Raw genomic sequence first — 15,661 nt, forward strand, 5'->3', positions numbered from 1 at the left:
CTTTTATTGATCACACGGGACTGAAATAACAAGATAGGGGCTTATCAATGTAAGGCACAGAGAACACAGAATCCACATAGAATCGTGGATGACTACCTTGCTAATAAAAACATTTCTATTATTAAAACAATTAAATTTATATAACCCAACCGAACACCAAACAATGAACGATGATGCATTTTAATGAACTAAATATTTTTTGCTGATAATGTCAGGAGGTAAGAACCAAGAGATATAATAAATGTTTCGCAAAAATTTGATGACTAATTGATGTGGCAAGTCAAAAAAAAGACAGAATAAAGAAAATACCAAAGTTTCAGGATGAATGATGACACTATCAAATTACCTCCAGCCTATAATAAATAATCAATGAGCATGCAAATATAGCAGGTAAGCTACATAAAGAAAATAAATCTTCAGTTAGGAAAGTAGTAAAGTATAATGGGTGAGAACTCAGGCTCTGAAGTTAGGATTTCTGGTTTGAAACCCAACTCAAAAGAATGCGCTTGGGGTATCACCTGCAAAGGGCATCAGAAGTCTTTGTATGGTGATGGAAATGTGCTTATGTTGATTGGGATGGTAGTTACATGAGTATACATTTGTTAAAACATAAAATTGGCTGGACAGTGGCTCACTCCAGCACTTTGGGAGGCCACGGCAGGTGGATCACCTGAGGTCAGGAGTTTGAGAGCAGTCTGGCCAACATAGCGAAACCTGTCTCTACTAAAAATACAAAAATTAGCCAGGCATGGTGGCACACACCTGTAGGCTGAAACAGGAGAATTGCTTGAACCCAGAAGGCGGAGGTTGCAGTGAGCCGAGATCGCGCCACTGCACTCCAGCCTGGGTGACAGAGCGAGACTCAAAAAAAAAAACAAAATACAAAAACATAAAACTACAAGACAGGCAGATCACATGAAGCCAGGAGTTCCAGACCAGACCAGGCTGGCCAACATGGCGAAACCCCATCTCTACTAAAAATACAAAAATTAGCCAGGCATGGTGGTGCATGCCTGTAATCCCAGCTACTCAGGAGGCTGAGGCATGAGAATTGCTTGAACCTAGGAGGCAGAGGTTGCAGTGAGCTAAGACTGCACCACTGCACTCCAGCCTGGGTGACAGTAAAACTCTTTCTCAAAAGCAAAACAAAATCAAAAGGTACAACTAATGCATTTTATTATATGTAAATATATATTAATTTATTAAAACGCCTTTTGTAGGCTGGGCACAGTGGCTCATGCCTGTAATCCCAGCACTTTGGAAGGCCAAGGCGGGAGGATTACCTGAGGTCAGGAGTTCAAGACCAGCCTGACCAACATGGCGAAACCCCATCTCTACTAAAAATACAAAAATTAGCCAGGCACAGTGGCAAGCACCTGTAATCCCAGCTACTCAGGAGGCTGAGGCAGGAGAATCATTTGAACCCGGGAGGCAGAGGTTGCAGTGAGCCGAGATCGTGCCACTGCACTCTAACCTGGGCAACACAGCGGGACTCTGTCTCAAAAATAAATAAATAAATAAAATGCCTTTTTAAAAAATGGGCCATCTATACCAGCTAAGAAGAATGTAAGACTCAGACTATCTTCATTACTGATTTATTTCTTTGGTCTGGAAGCCCGTCAATTTTTGCCAGTTGAATATTCAGCAATAAGTAGTCATCAAGCATAATGTTTGAATAAAAATGTTATTCTTCAAACCAAAATAAATTCAAGATGATTTGAGATCCAAATGCAAATAAATGTAACTATAAAAGCTACAAAAGAGCTCTCAGTCTGAATTAAAAAAAAAAAAATCTTGCCATAATCCATTCCTAAGACCCATCTTATTATTCAAAAGTGGACAGTCTCAGTACCATAAGGCAGAGTAGCTTGTGAGAAGAGGCTATGTGGAAATTGGGTCTCTGGCAAGCTAGAAAAACTATAAAATTAAAGCCATGGTAAACAGTTTCATTCTTGTTTTCTGAGTTTCACACTGTCATTAGAATTCTTAGAAATTCTGTGAACAAACCTGGCCACTGGCCACAATTATAGGCTAAGCCAGACGACGCAGCAGTGATGGCAAGTATCAATTATTATTTTAAAATCCTTAGGTAATGTGGGTTTATTTCATTTACCAACTTTGTGCTTTGTTTTTGACATATTGGGTTTTCTTAAAGCTAATACACTAGTAGGTCAACAACATAAAGAAAAATAAACCCCGCCAGGTGCAGTGGCTCACACCTGTAATCTCAACACTTTGGAAGGCCAAGGTGGGTAAATCACCTGAGGTCAGGAGTTCAAGACCAGCCTGGCCAACATGGTGAAACCCCGTCTCTACTAAAAATACAAAAATTAGCTGGGTGTGGTGGTGCATGCCTGTAATCCCAGCTGCTCAGGAGGCTGAGGCAGATGAATTGCTTGAACCCAGGAGGCGGAGGCTGCAGTGAGCTGAGATCGTGCCACTGCGCTCCAGCTTGGGCAACAGAGTGAGACTCCGTCTCAAAAAAAAAAAAAAAAAAAGAAAGAAATAACCCCATTATAAATTTAGAGCCAGTTCTGACTCTATTTTTCCTTTATTAGTAAGTATAGTCCAAGAACATTATTCAGCAATCATTCCAGCTATTTCTTTTTTTTTTATTATATCAAATAAACTATGGTTTCTAGAAAATAAATTTAATTCTGCTGTCACCTACAAAGCATTGTTTTAAAATACGAGTCCACAATCTCTTACCTAAACCCATGGGTCAGATTTGTTTCAGAACGCAGAACTCTTCAAAATTTATAAAAGGACTATAGTACATATATAAAATGCTATATTATAATTATATATGTCCCCAGCAGATATGAAACAGCACCCTATAATCACATTAAGTGGGATAAATAAAGTTGACAAATAGTCTCATGTCTATTCAGGTCAGGTTTTGTACCATTTTCGAAATGCAGATAAAGAACTCCTGTCTGGACACTTGCATACCATCAAAGGTGTTATAATAAAAAATATTTCTGAACATCTTCAAAAGAAGTGCCAAATACCTACATTTTGGACACAGAGATCTCTGTTCTTTTTATACAGTACATTTTCTTCATATGGCACATGTGTTTTAAGTTGTTTTACTCTTAACATGGTGCCAACCTTCTTCCTGACTTCTTACTTTCACTCTCAGTCCCAGGAAAGTTATTTCCCTCAGCTAACTGACCTGAAAAAGGTAAAAGCTACACTCCCAGAGCCAGCTCCATGTCTCAGCTCCTGCTCACCTGATGGCATTCAACATCAATTCAGTGCTTTCTATAGGTCTAACCAGGTATCAAAATAGCCCTGTATAAACTTTTCTCTTCCTTAGATGGGTTCCCTAAATTACTGCTTCATTCCTACTCTCCAGTTGCTTCACATTTAAAGTTTTGCTAACCAGCAGCTCACAGTGGCCTCATTCTTTATTCAGATAAATGGCATGCGCTTGTTTCCTAAACTCCTGTTCGCTCTTTAGTGCTTCTTTCCATCTCCGAACCTGATAACCAGTCCAGTCACCAATTAACAGTGGCACTGAGATGATGCCAATCAGATGTACACTACCAGGTAGATATCCACTTACTCATCTCTATTTAACCACAACTATTATAATGAATTATAACACAATCCACATATATTTGCAATAAAAAGGCTTTTCATTAACTTCTTCCTGTTTACACATCTCACTTATGAGCAAACAGTGAAAAACAAGAGAAAAGGCAGCAGTTCCTGGAGAATCAAGGCCAGCTGTAATTCACAAATGAAATGCAGCTACAGCTATTGTTCACAGTATCAAATTGTGTGCACACTGGCTGAAGTACTCAGTACTCATCTACTTCAGCTGTTACTACGATAAAGTTGCAATGTTTACCAAAAGTATGTAACACATAAATTAGTATCTGTCTTATGATGACAGATAAAATGCTGTTTTGAATTAAGTGGCCCAATAAAATTCAATAAGCTTTTTGGGACTGCTTTTGTCATAACATAAATTTTATATGGGCAGCACAGCACCCACCTGAAAAATGTTAACTAAATATAAATGTATTTAAACCCATGTGACAATTAGGAAATTATAAATTTCTATCCTAAAGCTACCTCTGCAGAAATACTGAAAAACACTGAAAAGTTCAACACTGTATCACCCTTTCTATCTCTCCATGATAAGACATAAGGGTTAATAATTTTCCTACACAAGGGAACTCAACACAGGCAAAACTGAAATTGAAATTTTAAAAAGCAGCCAGGTGCAGTGGCTCACACCTGTAATCCCAGCACTTGGGAGGCCAAGGCAGGCAAATCACTTGAGGTCAGGAGTTCAAGACCAGCCGGGCCAACATGTTGAAACCCCCGTCTCTACTAAAAATACAAAAATTGGCTGGGTGTGGTGGCAGGCACCTATAATCCCAGCTACTGGGGAGGCTGAGACAGGAGAATGGCTTGAACCCGGGAGGCAGAGGTTGCAGTGAGCCGAGATCATGCCATTGCACTCCAGCCTGGGCAACGGAGTGAGACTCTGTCTCAAAAACAAACAAACAAACAAAAAAATCAGAAGTTGGAAAAAAAAAAGAAAGCCAGACTGACACATTTCTAGGGCTGGAGTATCTCTCTCCTTGGAGAGTCATGCATTGTGGGCCCAAGAGAATCTAAGCACTTTTTCTGATAACATTCACAAGAAACAGAGAGAAAAGTTTACAGTGGCCTGTCAGAGGTCAAATGCTTCCTGGATAACTTCCTACTTAGACTAGTTCCTCCTATACACTTTAACAAGGAAGATAGCACAGGTCCTTTTGAAGTAAAGCACTGTCAGAACTTTCATTTAAATTATCAGAACTCCAGGACGAGTGGAGTTGGGTAAACAGGCTACTCAACTGGTAGGAATAAAGGAAAGCTATCCAAGAAAGTTAGAGAGAATAATTTAAGTCTTTAATTTTTAATCACGTTGTAGCTGAAACTACAATATTTCCCCAAAATAGTAAGCACAAAAAGCAGACTAATCAGGAAAATCTCTATCTGAACCAGTTTTTGATAGCAGAGATTACATTAGATGAATTTCATTAGGTATAATAATGGCATGTGATTAGTAAGAAAACGCCCATATATTTAGACATAGATACCAAACTATATGAGGATAAAAATAACATGATGTTTGGGATTTGCCTTAAAATACTGCAGCAAAGGGGGAAAAAAAAGAGGGAGAGAGAAAGCAAAAGGAGCAAAACTTTCATAATTTTTAATCAAGGGGGCTTATGTGGGGGTTCACTATACTAAATTTGCCACTAAATATTTGTTTCAAAATATCCTTGACATTTTTCATGATAAATTCTTGTGCAGGCTACAAAACTATACACAATCCCAATATATGCATATGTGTGTGTGTGAAAGAAAAGACTGTAAAATATTACTAGTGAGTATCTCTGTATGGTGGAATCACAGAGATTAGTATTTTTTCCCTTGTAATTTTTAGTATTTTCCAGTTTCTCTAAAATAAGTATGTTTTTTTTTTTTTTTGAGACGGAGTCTCGCTCTGTCGACCAGGCTGGAGTACAGTGGCGCGATCTTGGCTCACTGCAAGCTCCGCCTCCTGGGTTTACACCATCCTCCTGCCTCAGCCTCCCGAGTAGCTGGGACTACAAGCACCTGCCACCACACCCGGCTAATTTTTTGTATTTTTAGTACAGACGGGGTTTCACCGTGTTAGCCAGGATGGTCTCGATCTCCTGACCTCATGATCCTCCTGCCTTGGCCTCCCAAAGTGCTGGGATTACAGGCATGAGCCACCATGCCCAGCTGTATTACTTTTAAAATAAAACAAATCTATTAAAAACACCAATACCCTAGATTTCAAAAAATGTAGAGGAGATAATGTTAAGAATGCATTACTTCTAAATAATCCACTTACTTTACTATAGTGCTATATGGTAGAGAAGCACCATTATGATTAATAGGAAAATGTCTCATAGGCAAAAAAGGCTAAGACTGAATACTAATTAGATATTATAATATAAAATTGGTAGATCTGTGTTCAAATAAGCATGCATTTGTTTTAATAAAGAATGGGAATTTTTATCAAGCAAACAGGTTTTCCCAGTGTATCTTTACTAACACAGCATTCTCAAAGCTTATAATTACTTCTCTTTCAAGATCTCAGCTTTGTAAAATAAAGATTTTCTAGTTGCTCCTTTACATTCCATTTTCTACAACTGCCCAGAAAACTTCAAGAAATAAAGCAAGATCTCTCTTCAACAAGGAGTACAGTGGTCACTTATATTCGACCTTCAGAAATAAATAATTTTCCACTCTAGTTGTAAAAATGTCCATTATCATCTGAATAACCACCAGATACTTTGCAATTACTGGACAATGCTTTCATTCCCCCATTCTGAGGAGGTGGGGGTGTGGGGAAGTAAAAACTGTCCCTGATACAATTACCAGGATCTTCCTACTACCTGAAATACAATGCCATGATCTTCACAATGGCTTCTCTTCCCTTTGATAACTTACTGCAGAAACTTCATTTTGTTATGAATTTGCAGACACACGGTAGTTTCTGGCTAAGTGAAAAGGATATAATGTCAACATAAAGTCTCCTTCTCCACCCTTACTGTTTAAGCTACAGATAAATATCTTTCCTTTGACACTAAGCCAAAAGGAAGTTTGCACCGTGTTATGCTATACTTGGTTCTAATAGTTCCGGATTTTAGTTTACATGAAAAGTCATAAATGTAGACTAGCTCCACATAGTCCAACAAAAAGGCCATAAAGAAGACTCAAATTGTAGGATACCTTAATTGTGGCTTATGTTCCCCATTACACAAGGTCAAAGTTTTGACTTTCCATAAGAGTTACTACTAAGACTTCATCCCCTTAAAATCCCCAGGAAAAATATAGGCAACTGGGATACTAGAGGGTAAAGAAAGGCCTGTGTGGCTTTTGGTTTGGAATAGTAGCCTTTTTGAAACCCAGGGAAGAAGGGAAGGATTGGTGAATCCAAAGTAATAGAAGTCATGGTATCACTGAAACTCTTCATTCACAAGGACATACCTAGGCATCATTCTCTCACATCTTAGTGGCAGAGCCCTATCCTAAGCAAAAAGCTAGGTTAGCTACTACCAAGCATTTTACATCTGAAAAGCACCTCCTTGAAGAAGATCCAATTATTTTCAAACTGTTTTTAAACTTCTAAACTCTTTTAAATAAAACCTCATGTAAAGATCAAACACACAGAACAGAAAAAGGCAGAACTACTCATAGTAGAGGATAAAGGGGTTGGAGACCTACCAGTTTAGTATCTGCTCCCTCCCTCCCTATAAGAGGCAGCTTCCCCAACAGTGAAAACCCTTGGGTTCTTTGGAACACCCTTTGAAAATCAGTAAATTTGTCAGCCTGGAGAAAGACAGAGAGAGGTATACAGCAGGTTGATAATGCCAGTAATCTTTCTTTTTACAGGGGGTAAGGGGATGCCAAAGAGTGGAAAACAAAATAAAAATAGCCATGTTGTAAATATAGACTATAAGATTGTATGTATAGTATTACTACACATCTATGAAATCAAATATATATACAATCTGCCCGGGCACAGTGGCTCATACCTGTAATCGCAGTACTTGGAGAAGCCCAGGTGGGCGGATCACTTGAGGTCAGGAGTTCGAGACCAGTCTGGCCAACATGGTGAAACCCCATCTCTACTAAAAATACCAAAAACTTAGCCGGGCATGGTGGTACGCACCTGTAATCCCAGCTACTCGGGAAGCTGAGGCAGGAGTATTGCTTAAGCCTAAGAGGCGAAGTTGTAGTGAGTGAGGATCACACCACTGCACTCCAGCCTGGGCAACAAAGCGAGGCTGTCTCAAAAAAAACCACAAAGAAACAAAAAAATATGTACACAATCAAGTACTGGGTGGTAATGTGAGCAAATAAAAATATAGCTTTGATGAGATTATGGGCAATCTGTTATTTCAATATTATTTTTGCAATAAAATAATGTCTTTTAAAAAGCTAAGGAAAGTATTTGCCCAAGTTCTCATTCACAGTTGAGAAAATGAGGCCCAGATTTGACAAGGATCACGTACCAACACTGAGGGAATCAGCTACAATATTTAGTCAACATTTTACTTACAGAGGAGTAATAGATTATAAAAAACACAGCTTTCAACTCCACCAAAAGCTACAGTTGAGCTATTTTGCCATTCTCAAAAGCACAAATTAGTATTAGGTTAAGGGGACAGATTTTTTTACATGCTTTAGAATGAAAAGCATTGGGGCAATTCAACAAACACTTATTGATCAACTTATAACTATAAAACTCTTGTTCTAAATGCTACGTAACATGCAGAGACAACTAGTACATGGGCTGTTCTTCAAGAATTTACAATTTATTGAGGAAGAACTCTTATGATAAGCTAGAATGAAATAAAAGCATGAACAACTAATTCTAACTTGGGACACAAAAGAAAAGGTCACAGATAAAATATTATGTGTGGTAAACCTTAATGAATGAGTGTAAGTTCCCCAACTGGCAGAACTACTGCACTGCACAACTCCAAGAAATGACCGTACAAGGTGACCTAGCTAGGTAGAGAAAGGGCAAAGGGCACATCAAGCTAAGGATAAACATGAGCAAAAGCAGGGAAGGCATGGTATCATGTTCAGGGAAAGGTGAATTATTTGGTTCAGCTAAAATGTTGATTGGTAATATGGGTTAGGATCAGGTTAGGGCAGGTTTAAAGATTAAGCCAGCTGGGCTGGGTGCAGTGGCTCACACCTGTAACCCCAACACTTTGGGAGGCCAAGGCAGGCGAAATCACTTGAGGTCAGGAGTTCAAGACCACGCTGGCCAACATGGCGAAATCCGATCTATACTAAAAATACAAAAATTAGCCAGGCGTGGTAGTGCATGCCTATAATCCCAGCTACTTGGGAGGCTGAGGCAGGAGAATCACTTGAGCCCAGGAGGTGGAGGTTGCAGTAAGCAGAGATCGCCCCACTGCACTCCAGCCTGGGCAACAGAGTGAGACTCTGTCTTAAAAAAAAAAAAAAAAATTAAGCCAGCTTAAACTTAAGTATTTAACTTGTGCTTCAGGAAAAGACATCTAGCAGAAGTATGGAAATTGAGGAGGGAAAGAGACTGGAGGCAAATTAAGACTTGAGTGAGAGAAGCCTTAAATGGAGCATCAAAAATAAAAAGACAATTTTGTCACTTTCTGCTAGGTCACCTGGTTTAATGTAGTATGAATCAAAATATTAGTGACATGATCCAGCTACCTGAACAATTTTAGTATATCTCAAATAAACTTCAGTAAGAAATATGTACATGCCCAGTACCTTCACTTTCCCAGGCCTGGAGCTGATCTTGATCCCTTGTAGCACTGCCTAATACCTCTCGAGGCACAGGTTCCATTCGTGCATCCACATTCTTTTGGTGAGAAGACTGGTTAAAACCTTCAATGGCCTTTTGGAAAAAGAAGTTCAGCTCCTCAAAGTTCATGGCCTGGAGCTCTGCATAAAGTTCTACCTGTTGGGCTTCTTCAAGCTCATTCCAGAAACGTAGTAGGTGCTCTTGCCCAGCTTTGGACAACGTGACTTTGAGGTCATTAATGTTCATAATGCTCTAATAGCCAAGCTTTGTAGAAATAGGGGTGTAATGTATGTACCTGTAAACCTAAAAGAGAAAAGTAATTAATGACATGTCAAAATCCAACCTCCAAAATTGAGGGCTTTTTTCCCCTCTAAAAATAAGAATATTTCAAAACGATGTTAAAAAAATTAACTTCTGCTTTTCCGTCACTCAATATTTGTAAGAGATCAAACCTGTAAGACAATAATATGTACCAGGCACTTCTAAGTACTTTACCTTCATGGTCTTGTTTAATTTTCAACAACACTATGGCATAGGCACTATTATTACCACTCTTTTACAGCTGAGAAGACAGGCAGAGAGGCTAAGTAAACTAACCAGTGAGTGGAGCTGGGACAGGAACCCAGGCAGCCTGATGACATGGTTCACACTCTCTACCACGCTTAGTTGTCTCTGTATTAGTCCTCTGACCACTATGCTACCACTGAAAGAACACCTGACTGCTTAATATTTAAATGTTTTCCTTGTATCTCTAATGATAGAAATACTATTATGTGTTGTTGTAGTCAGTATAATGAAATATTCAGGAAGACAGAACAACCTATAATAAGGAAAAATACATTTCATTTCATTAGCAACTTCTGCAAAGAAGCAATAACACATCTATTTTCTCTACTCACTAAAAACTTGGATCCTCCTTAAAGAGACAAGCAATACACATATAACAATCAGTGAATAAGACAAATGTTTTCTAAAAAGCTATATTCTGTGATAATATAGTAAAATGTTAAACTTCATAGTGCTAAAAAATAAGAAAATGAGGAAATATTTAATCTACTTGCCCAATATAGACAAATGCAACAGGAGATAGGTGCTGTCTAGAAAGTTCACAAACAGGCACAATCTAGCCATGTGTTAAGGGTTGGGCAGACTACATAGATAAGATTAGAGGCCAGGCATGGTAGCTCACACCTGTAATCCCAGCACAGGCCTGGGCTCAGGAGTTCAAGACTAGCCTGGGCAATATGGCAAAACCCCACCCCTACAAAAAACACAAAAATTAGCCAGATGTGGTAACATATGCCTGTAGTCCCAGCTACTCGGAAGGCTGAGGTGGGAGGAACACCTGAATTTGGAAGGTCGAGGCTACAATGAGGCGTAATCATGTCACTCCAGCCTCGGCGACAGGAAATTCTATCTCAAAAAAATAAAAGATTAGGAAACAAGCAGAGCCTGGTGGCCATGATGAGCAAGCATGTGTGGGATGGAAAGCAGTAAGAAGGTTAACGTATGACAAATGATATAAAATGGCCTGGGGTAGGGCTAGATCGTGAAAAGCCTGAAAACTAACCAAAAGAATTTAGACTTCAGAGAATAAGTAATAGAAAGCGAACAGTAGATTCTCAAACAGGGCAGTGTTACCATGCTTTAAAGAGATGAGAGAAAGGAGCAATGGCATACAATAGATTGTAAGGAGGGACAACTAGAAGCAGGAAAAGAAGTTAAAAGACAACTGCAGGTATGAAATACCAAAGGTCTGAACCAGATTAGTGGCAGAGAAAATGAGAGTGAGAGGAATAAATTTGAGGGTCACTGTAAAGAATCATCACTGCATTATAATTGCTTCGATGTGAGGGACAGAGGTTAAAAGTAGGTACTAAAGACACTTATCTTCTCTTCCTATAAGAACAGTGAAAAGTAATACACATGGTAGTTCAGAGCACAATTCTAGGCTAAGCTGAGCCACTTAATTTCCCCATGCCTCGGTTATCTTATCTGTAAAATGAGATTAATAATAGTATCTACCTCACCAGGATCATTAAACATCAAACACCATTTACAAGCTCAGGTCTAGAGAACCTACATCTGTGTGTTCCCTGAGGTGGTAATAACAACACTCAGCTTTCAATGTTCATTATGGTATTAAAAGGCATTCCTATTGATTTATATAGGTTTCAAGAGTCATGATGCTATTATTTTTTAATTTTAAAAAATCACATTAAAAAAGACACTTGAGAGGAACAGATTTATATTAAACTATTTTCCAAGGAATGTAGTTTTTCCCAAGACCTTAGTTATGCTCCTGCTTTGCCTCTGATTTAAGGGAGTACATCGTAGTAGGAAGATCAGCAAGGAACCAGATAACCAAAGAATAGTAAGTCCCTGTTCTTGGTCCTTCTCTATCATTTGATTCTATGCAATCATTTTTACCTCCCTGTGCATAGATTTCCTCATGAATATAAGACAACCAACCTTTCTCACATGCCTTCAAGATAGTCAAGAGTAAAGAGTGCTCTGTCTGATAAAAGGCATACACAAACATATTACTACAACATTTTAAGATATAAACCAAACTTTTCCTAAAAGATCATTAGATACTCCTCCACCTTCAGACACTTGGGAAAATGAATCCATGCAAATAAGATACCTCATAGGGCCGGGCACGGTGGCTCACGCCTGTAATTCCAGCACTTTGGGAGGCCGAGGCGGGCGGATCATGAGGTCAAGAGATGGAGACCATCCTGGCCAACATGGTGAAACCCCATCTCTACTAAAAATACAAAAATTAGCTGGGCATGGTGGCACGCGCCTGTAGTCCCAGCTACTCAGGAGGCTGAGGCAGGAGAATCGCTTGAACCGGGGAGGCGGAGGTTGTAGTAAGCCGACATCACGCCACTGAACTCCAGCCTGGCAACAGAGTGAGACTCTCCGTCTCAAAAATAAAAATAAAAAAAAAAAGGGTACCTCATAGGTTAAACTTTGATATCTGGGCCTAAACCACTGGTAACATGTGTTCATCTACATGTTGTATAATGTTCATAATGTAACGACCATACTTGAGTTTTGGACAAGCACAATTCATCTATTATATTTATTTGAGGCAGATATAAGCACCTTCATGCCACAAAAATAGTAGCATGTTTCCCATTAACGATGTTTAGAGGCATGTGTGTGTAATGGTAAGCAGCAATTAACAGAAGAGTTAAAAGATATGGATTTTTATTTTGACAACCGAAATCTGAAAAAGTTGAAAATCTGCTCGAGAAATTATGACAAAACTTGGTACATGCCCACAGCCTAATCCATCTGCATCAAAATATATGACAAATTTGGTAATAATCTACCATTATCAAATATATTTTTATTAGAATTTAAATACCAGTATTAAAGAAATCCAGTATTTCTCCCTCCTTTTCTGGCTTCCCCCACCCAGCCCCTATCTCTGCTGGTATACGTATGCCCTCGAAATGAATAAGTAAACCTCTTAAAGCTTTTGAAAAACAGTACCAGAGTTGAGACATAACCACCAACTGAATCCTATAAATGCTTGGCAGCACAGCCTATGAAGTCTTTCTTTGCTCCAGCTAAGTGAGCCAACTGACTAACCGTGAAGGAATAGACAACTGTCTTGAGTTTCCGGCGAACTCTTGGATCCACACCCAGTGAATTTCACCTAAAAGTCCTTAAACTTTTGCAATACCAAATGACACACACATATGATCATAATCCTATTACCTGATTTCAGATTTCATAAACCATGTAGAAGTAAGTGTAGCACAGCGACAGGCCAAAGTTCAAGCAGCCATATGTTCAGCATACGTGTGCTCAGCCCTCCAATACCATCCTTCTGCTTGGCCAGGAGAGGGGAAACCCAGAAATTTCAATTCTCTCTCACTACCAGTATCATGGCAAACCAAACCAAAAAAAAGAAAGAAAAAAGTGGCAAGCAGACAGGTTTTGTCCCACTGTCCTGTCCTCCAAATGTATCCCCTGTCTTTGTCAGACCTCTCAATTCTTTTCCTCATATATTCAAGACACACCAACTCGCTTCCACCTGACAGTGCCAACGATCTCCTGTCCCACTACAGGCCCCCACACTTGGTATAACTGTCCACAAGGCCCTAGCCTGAGAGCCTCGAGGTCTCTACTGCCCACCCGGGAGAGGCCCCACTCCCAACCCCACACGCCTACACGACCCCCTCGGACTCAGACACTGGCCCAGACCTCCTCCCACAACGCCCCCAGTCCATCTGGGGCGCGCTCATTCCATCCCTGGCCCCGCCATCCACCCGGCTGCCCAGCCCACACACCCTCTCGCGGGGTGGCGGAGGATGGGGTGCGACTGCGGGGCGCACGGGCTGGGGTGTGTGTGTGCGGGCGAGCGGGAGGCTCCTCGGCGTGTGCTCGGCTGCCCGCGCTGTGCACGTTCGTGCGACGCGTGTCCACGTCTGAGCGCGTGGCCCTGTGGGCGGTGGGGCCAGGCCCTCCGCCCGCCCGGGTCCCGAGCCCCGCCGTCTTCTGGCTGGGCTGGGAGCCCCTCACCTTTCTCGGCGCGACCGCAGCTACGCCCGTCTCCAGCTCCTTCCGCGCGGCCACTCATCGGCGTCCCGCGCCCGCTCCGAATATATACCCTCATCCGGGGGGCCGCGGCGGCGGGGCGGGCCGGGAGCGGGGGCCAAGGGGAGCGCCAGCCCCGGCCACCCCGCCCCTCTCGCCACGACTAGTGGCTGCCGGCGCCTGGAGGAGTGGAAGCCGACCGCCCAGACACGTCAGCGCCGGGAGCGCAGACGACGACGCGGACGCGGAGGCGGCCGCGGCCCGGGGCGCCGGGGCGGGGCTAGAGATGGGGGCCGGGCGTGAAAGGAGTAACCCGCCGGGGCTGGGCGGGGCCTAGTGCGTCACTCATTCTCTGGGCCAATGGGGATGGTCCTGGAGCGCAGTCGGCTGGCGTCCGGGTCCCTCCTGCGCACTAACTGAGGGTGAAGGATGTCAGTTGGGTCTGCTAGGAGGGGCCAGGAGCCGGCCGGCAGAGAGCGGCTCGTGGGTCCCAGGACCCCTGACGTCCCTAGGTTGTACTGGGAGGTGCGAGCCCAAGGCTCTTAGTCGGCCCAGCGGCACGGGGCACAAGCGGGCCACAGAGATGGGCAGGGAGCTGTGTCCCCAGGGTGGCGGATTTCCGAGCCACCCACGCGGGTGGTTGGGAAAGGGCGGCGGATTTTCCTGCGGAGAAACTTTCAGGGCGGGCCTGGCGCGCTCTCTGACCTTGGGCTAGTTATTTTGTGTGCAGTTCACAAGATGCCTGGCCGGGCTCCAAACTCGCTCTCTGTTTGGTTGTGTTTTGGCTCCCAAGAAGGCGAAGCCAGGCCCTTTTTCTTTTGCACAAACAGACAGGAAAGGAGAGAGGAAATGCAAGCAAAGGTATTAGGTAACCTAAGGTAGTATAAGCCCGGGGTCATCTTTGTGAGTTTGCAGACTTAACGTCGCTAGGCCTCAGTACTCTGCAGAAAGATGGTGGAGGACCTAGATGACCTCCCAGGCCATTCCAGGACCAGTGTTTACAGTCCTGTTACATAACCTAGTGTGGGTGTGCACACACAGGTTATTATATGTTCAGCACTGTGCCCTTGGAAGCTATGTTTACATTTAAAGTTGTGTTGCATTTTGCAGCTTTTGCAAGAAGTGAAATACGTTGAAATACGAAAATACCTAGATTTAACATACCACCTATCATAAAGAGATTCAGGCGCCTTTCTTCTACTTTTTTGGGTGCAAAGGCCTTTTCATTCCCTTTACCAATTGCATAATCACCCACTGCCTCAAGTAACAACAGAAAAACTTAAACTTGGTAAGTAATGCTGGTAGATTTACATTCAGGAGATTGAATACTCTCCATCTCTCATGATCCTAGAACTTCCTTCGTTTCTTTGAAAGAAGAATAGTGTAGTGATTGGTTTATAGTGTAGTGATTGGTTTCTTAATCATGGGATCTGAAGACAATTTCAGCTTTATTGCTTGTGATCTTTGGCAAGCTACTTGTGCTATCAGTTTTCTCATCTATAAAAAACAGACAATAAAGATGAAAATGCCATTTGGTGGTTGTATTAAACCAATCGATATAAATGAAGTATGTAAAACAGTAAACACTAAATAACCTTTTGTTATTATTTATTATTGAGTACTTATTAATTCAAACTAGGAGACCCAGATTCAAAATCAGTCTACGCTTACTAACTGTGTGACTTTGGGTAAGTCATTTAACCACTCCAAACTCCAATGTCCTTTTATGAAATGAAGCTAATACCTATTTCACATGGGTAT

At 41.6% G+C, this 15,661-nt stretch overlaps 1 protein-coding gene across 14 annotated transcripts in view; it reads right to left on the reverse strand.

Annotated features, from left to right (window-relative positions):
- The window catches only part of UAP1 (UDP-N-acetylglucosamine pyrophosphorylase 1), a 37,526-nt gene extending 23,298 nt beyond the window's left edge, over window positions 1–14,228 (reverse strand). For 6 of the 14 annotated variants that reach the window (XR_010152036.1, XR_010152035.1, XR_010152034.1 and 3 more), the window contains exons 1-2: window positions 13,886–14,215; window positions 9,310–9,646 (exon numbers count right to left, since the gene is read on the reverse strand). Coding sequence is in view for 8 of the 14 variants with exons in the window: in XM_009436759.5 (XP_009435034.1) it covers window positions 9,310–9,589 (280 nt within the window). In the remaining 6 variants the exon portion in view is untranslated. Of the gene's footprint in view, window positions 1–9,309; window positions 9,647–11,990; window positions 12,279–13,078; window positions 13,238–13,653 lie in introns of those variants that run through there. The other 8 variants (XR_010152037.1, XR_010152039.1, XM_063795987.1 and 5 more) reach the window with 7 other exon arrangements.
- Between the last annotated feature and the right edge of the window lie 1,433 nt (window positions 14,229–15,661).

The sequence above is a fragment of the Pan troglodytes genome, chromosome 1, assembly GCF_028858775.2.
Source record: "Pan troglodytes isolate AG18354 chromosome 1, NHGRI_mPanTro3-v2.0_pri, whole genome shotgun sequence".
Taxonomy (NCBI): Eukaryota; Metazoa; Chordata; class Mammalia; order Primates; family Hominidae; genus Pan; species Pan troglodytes.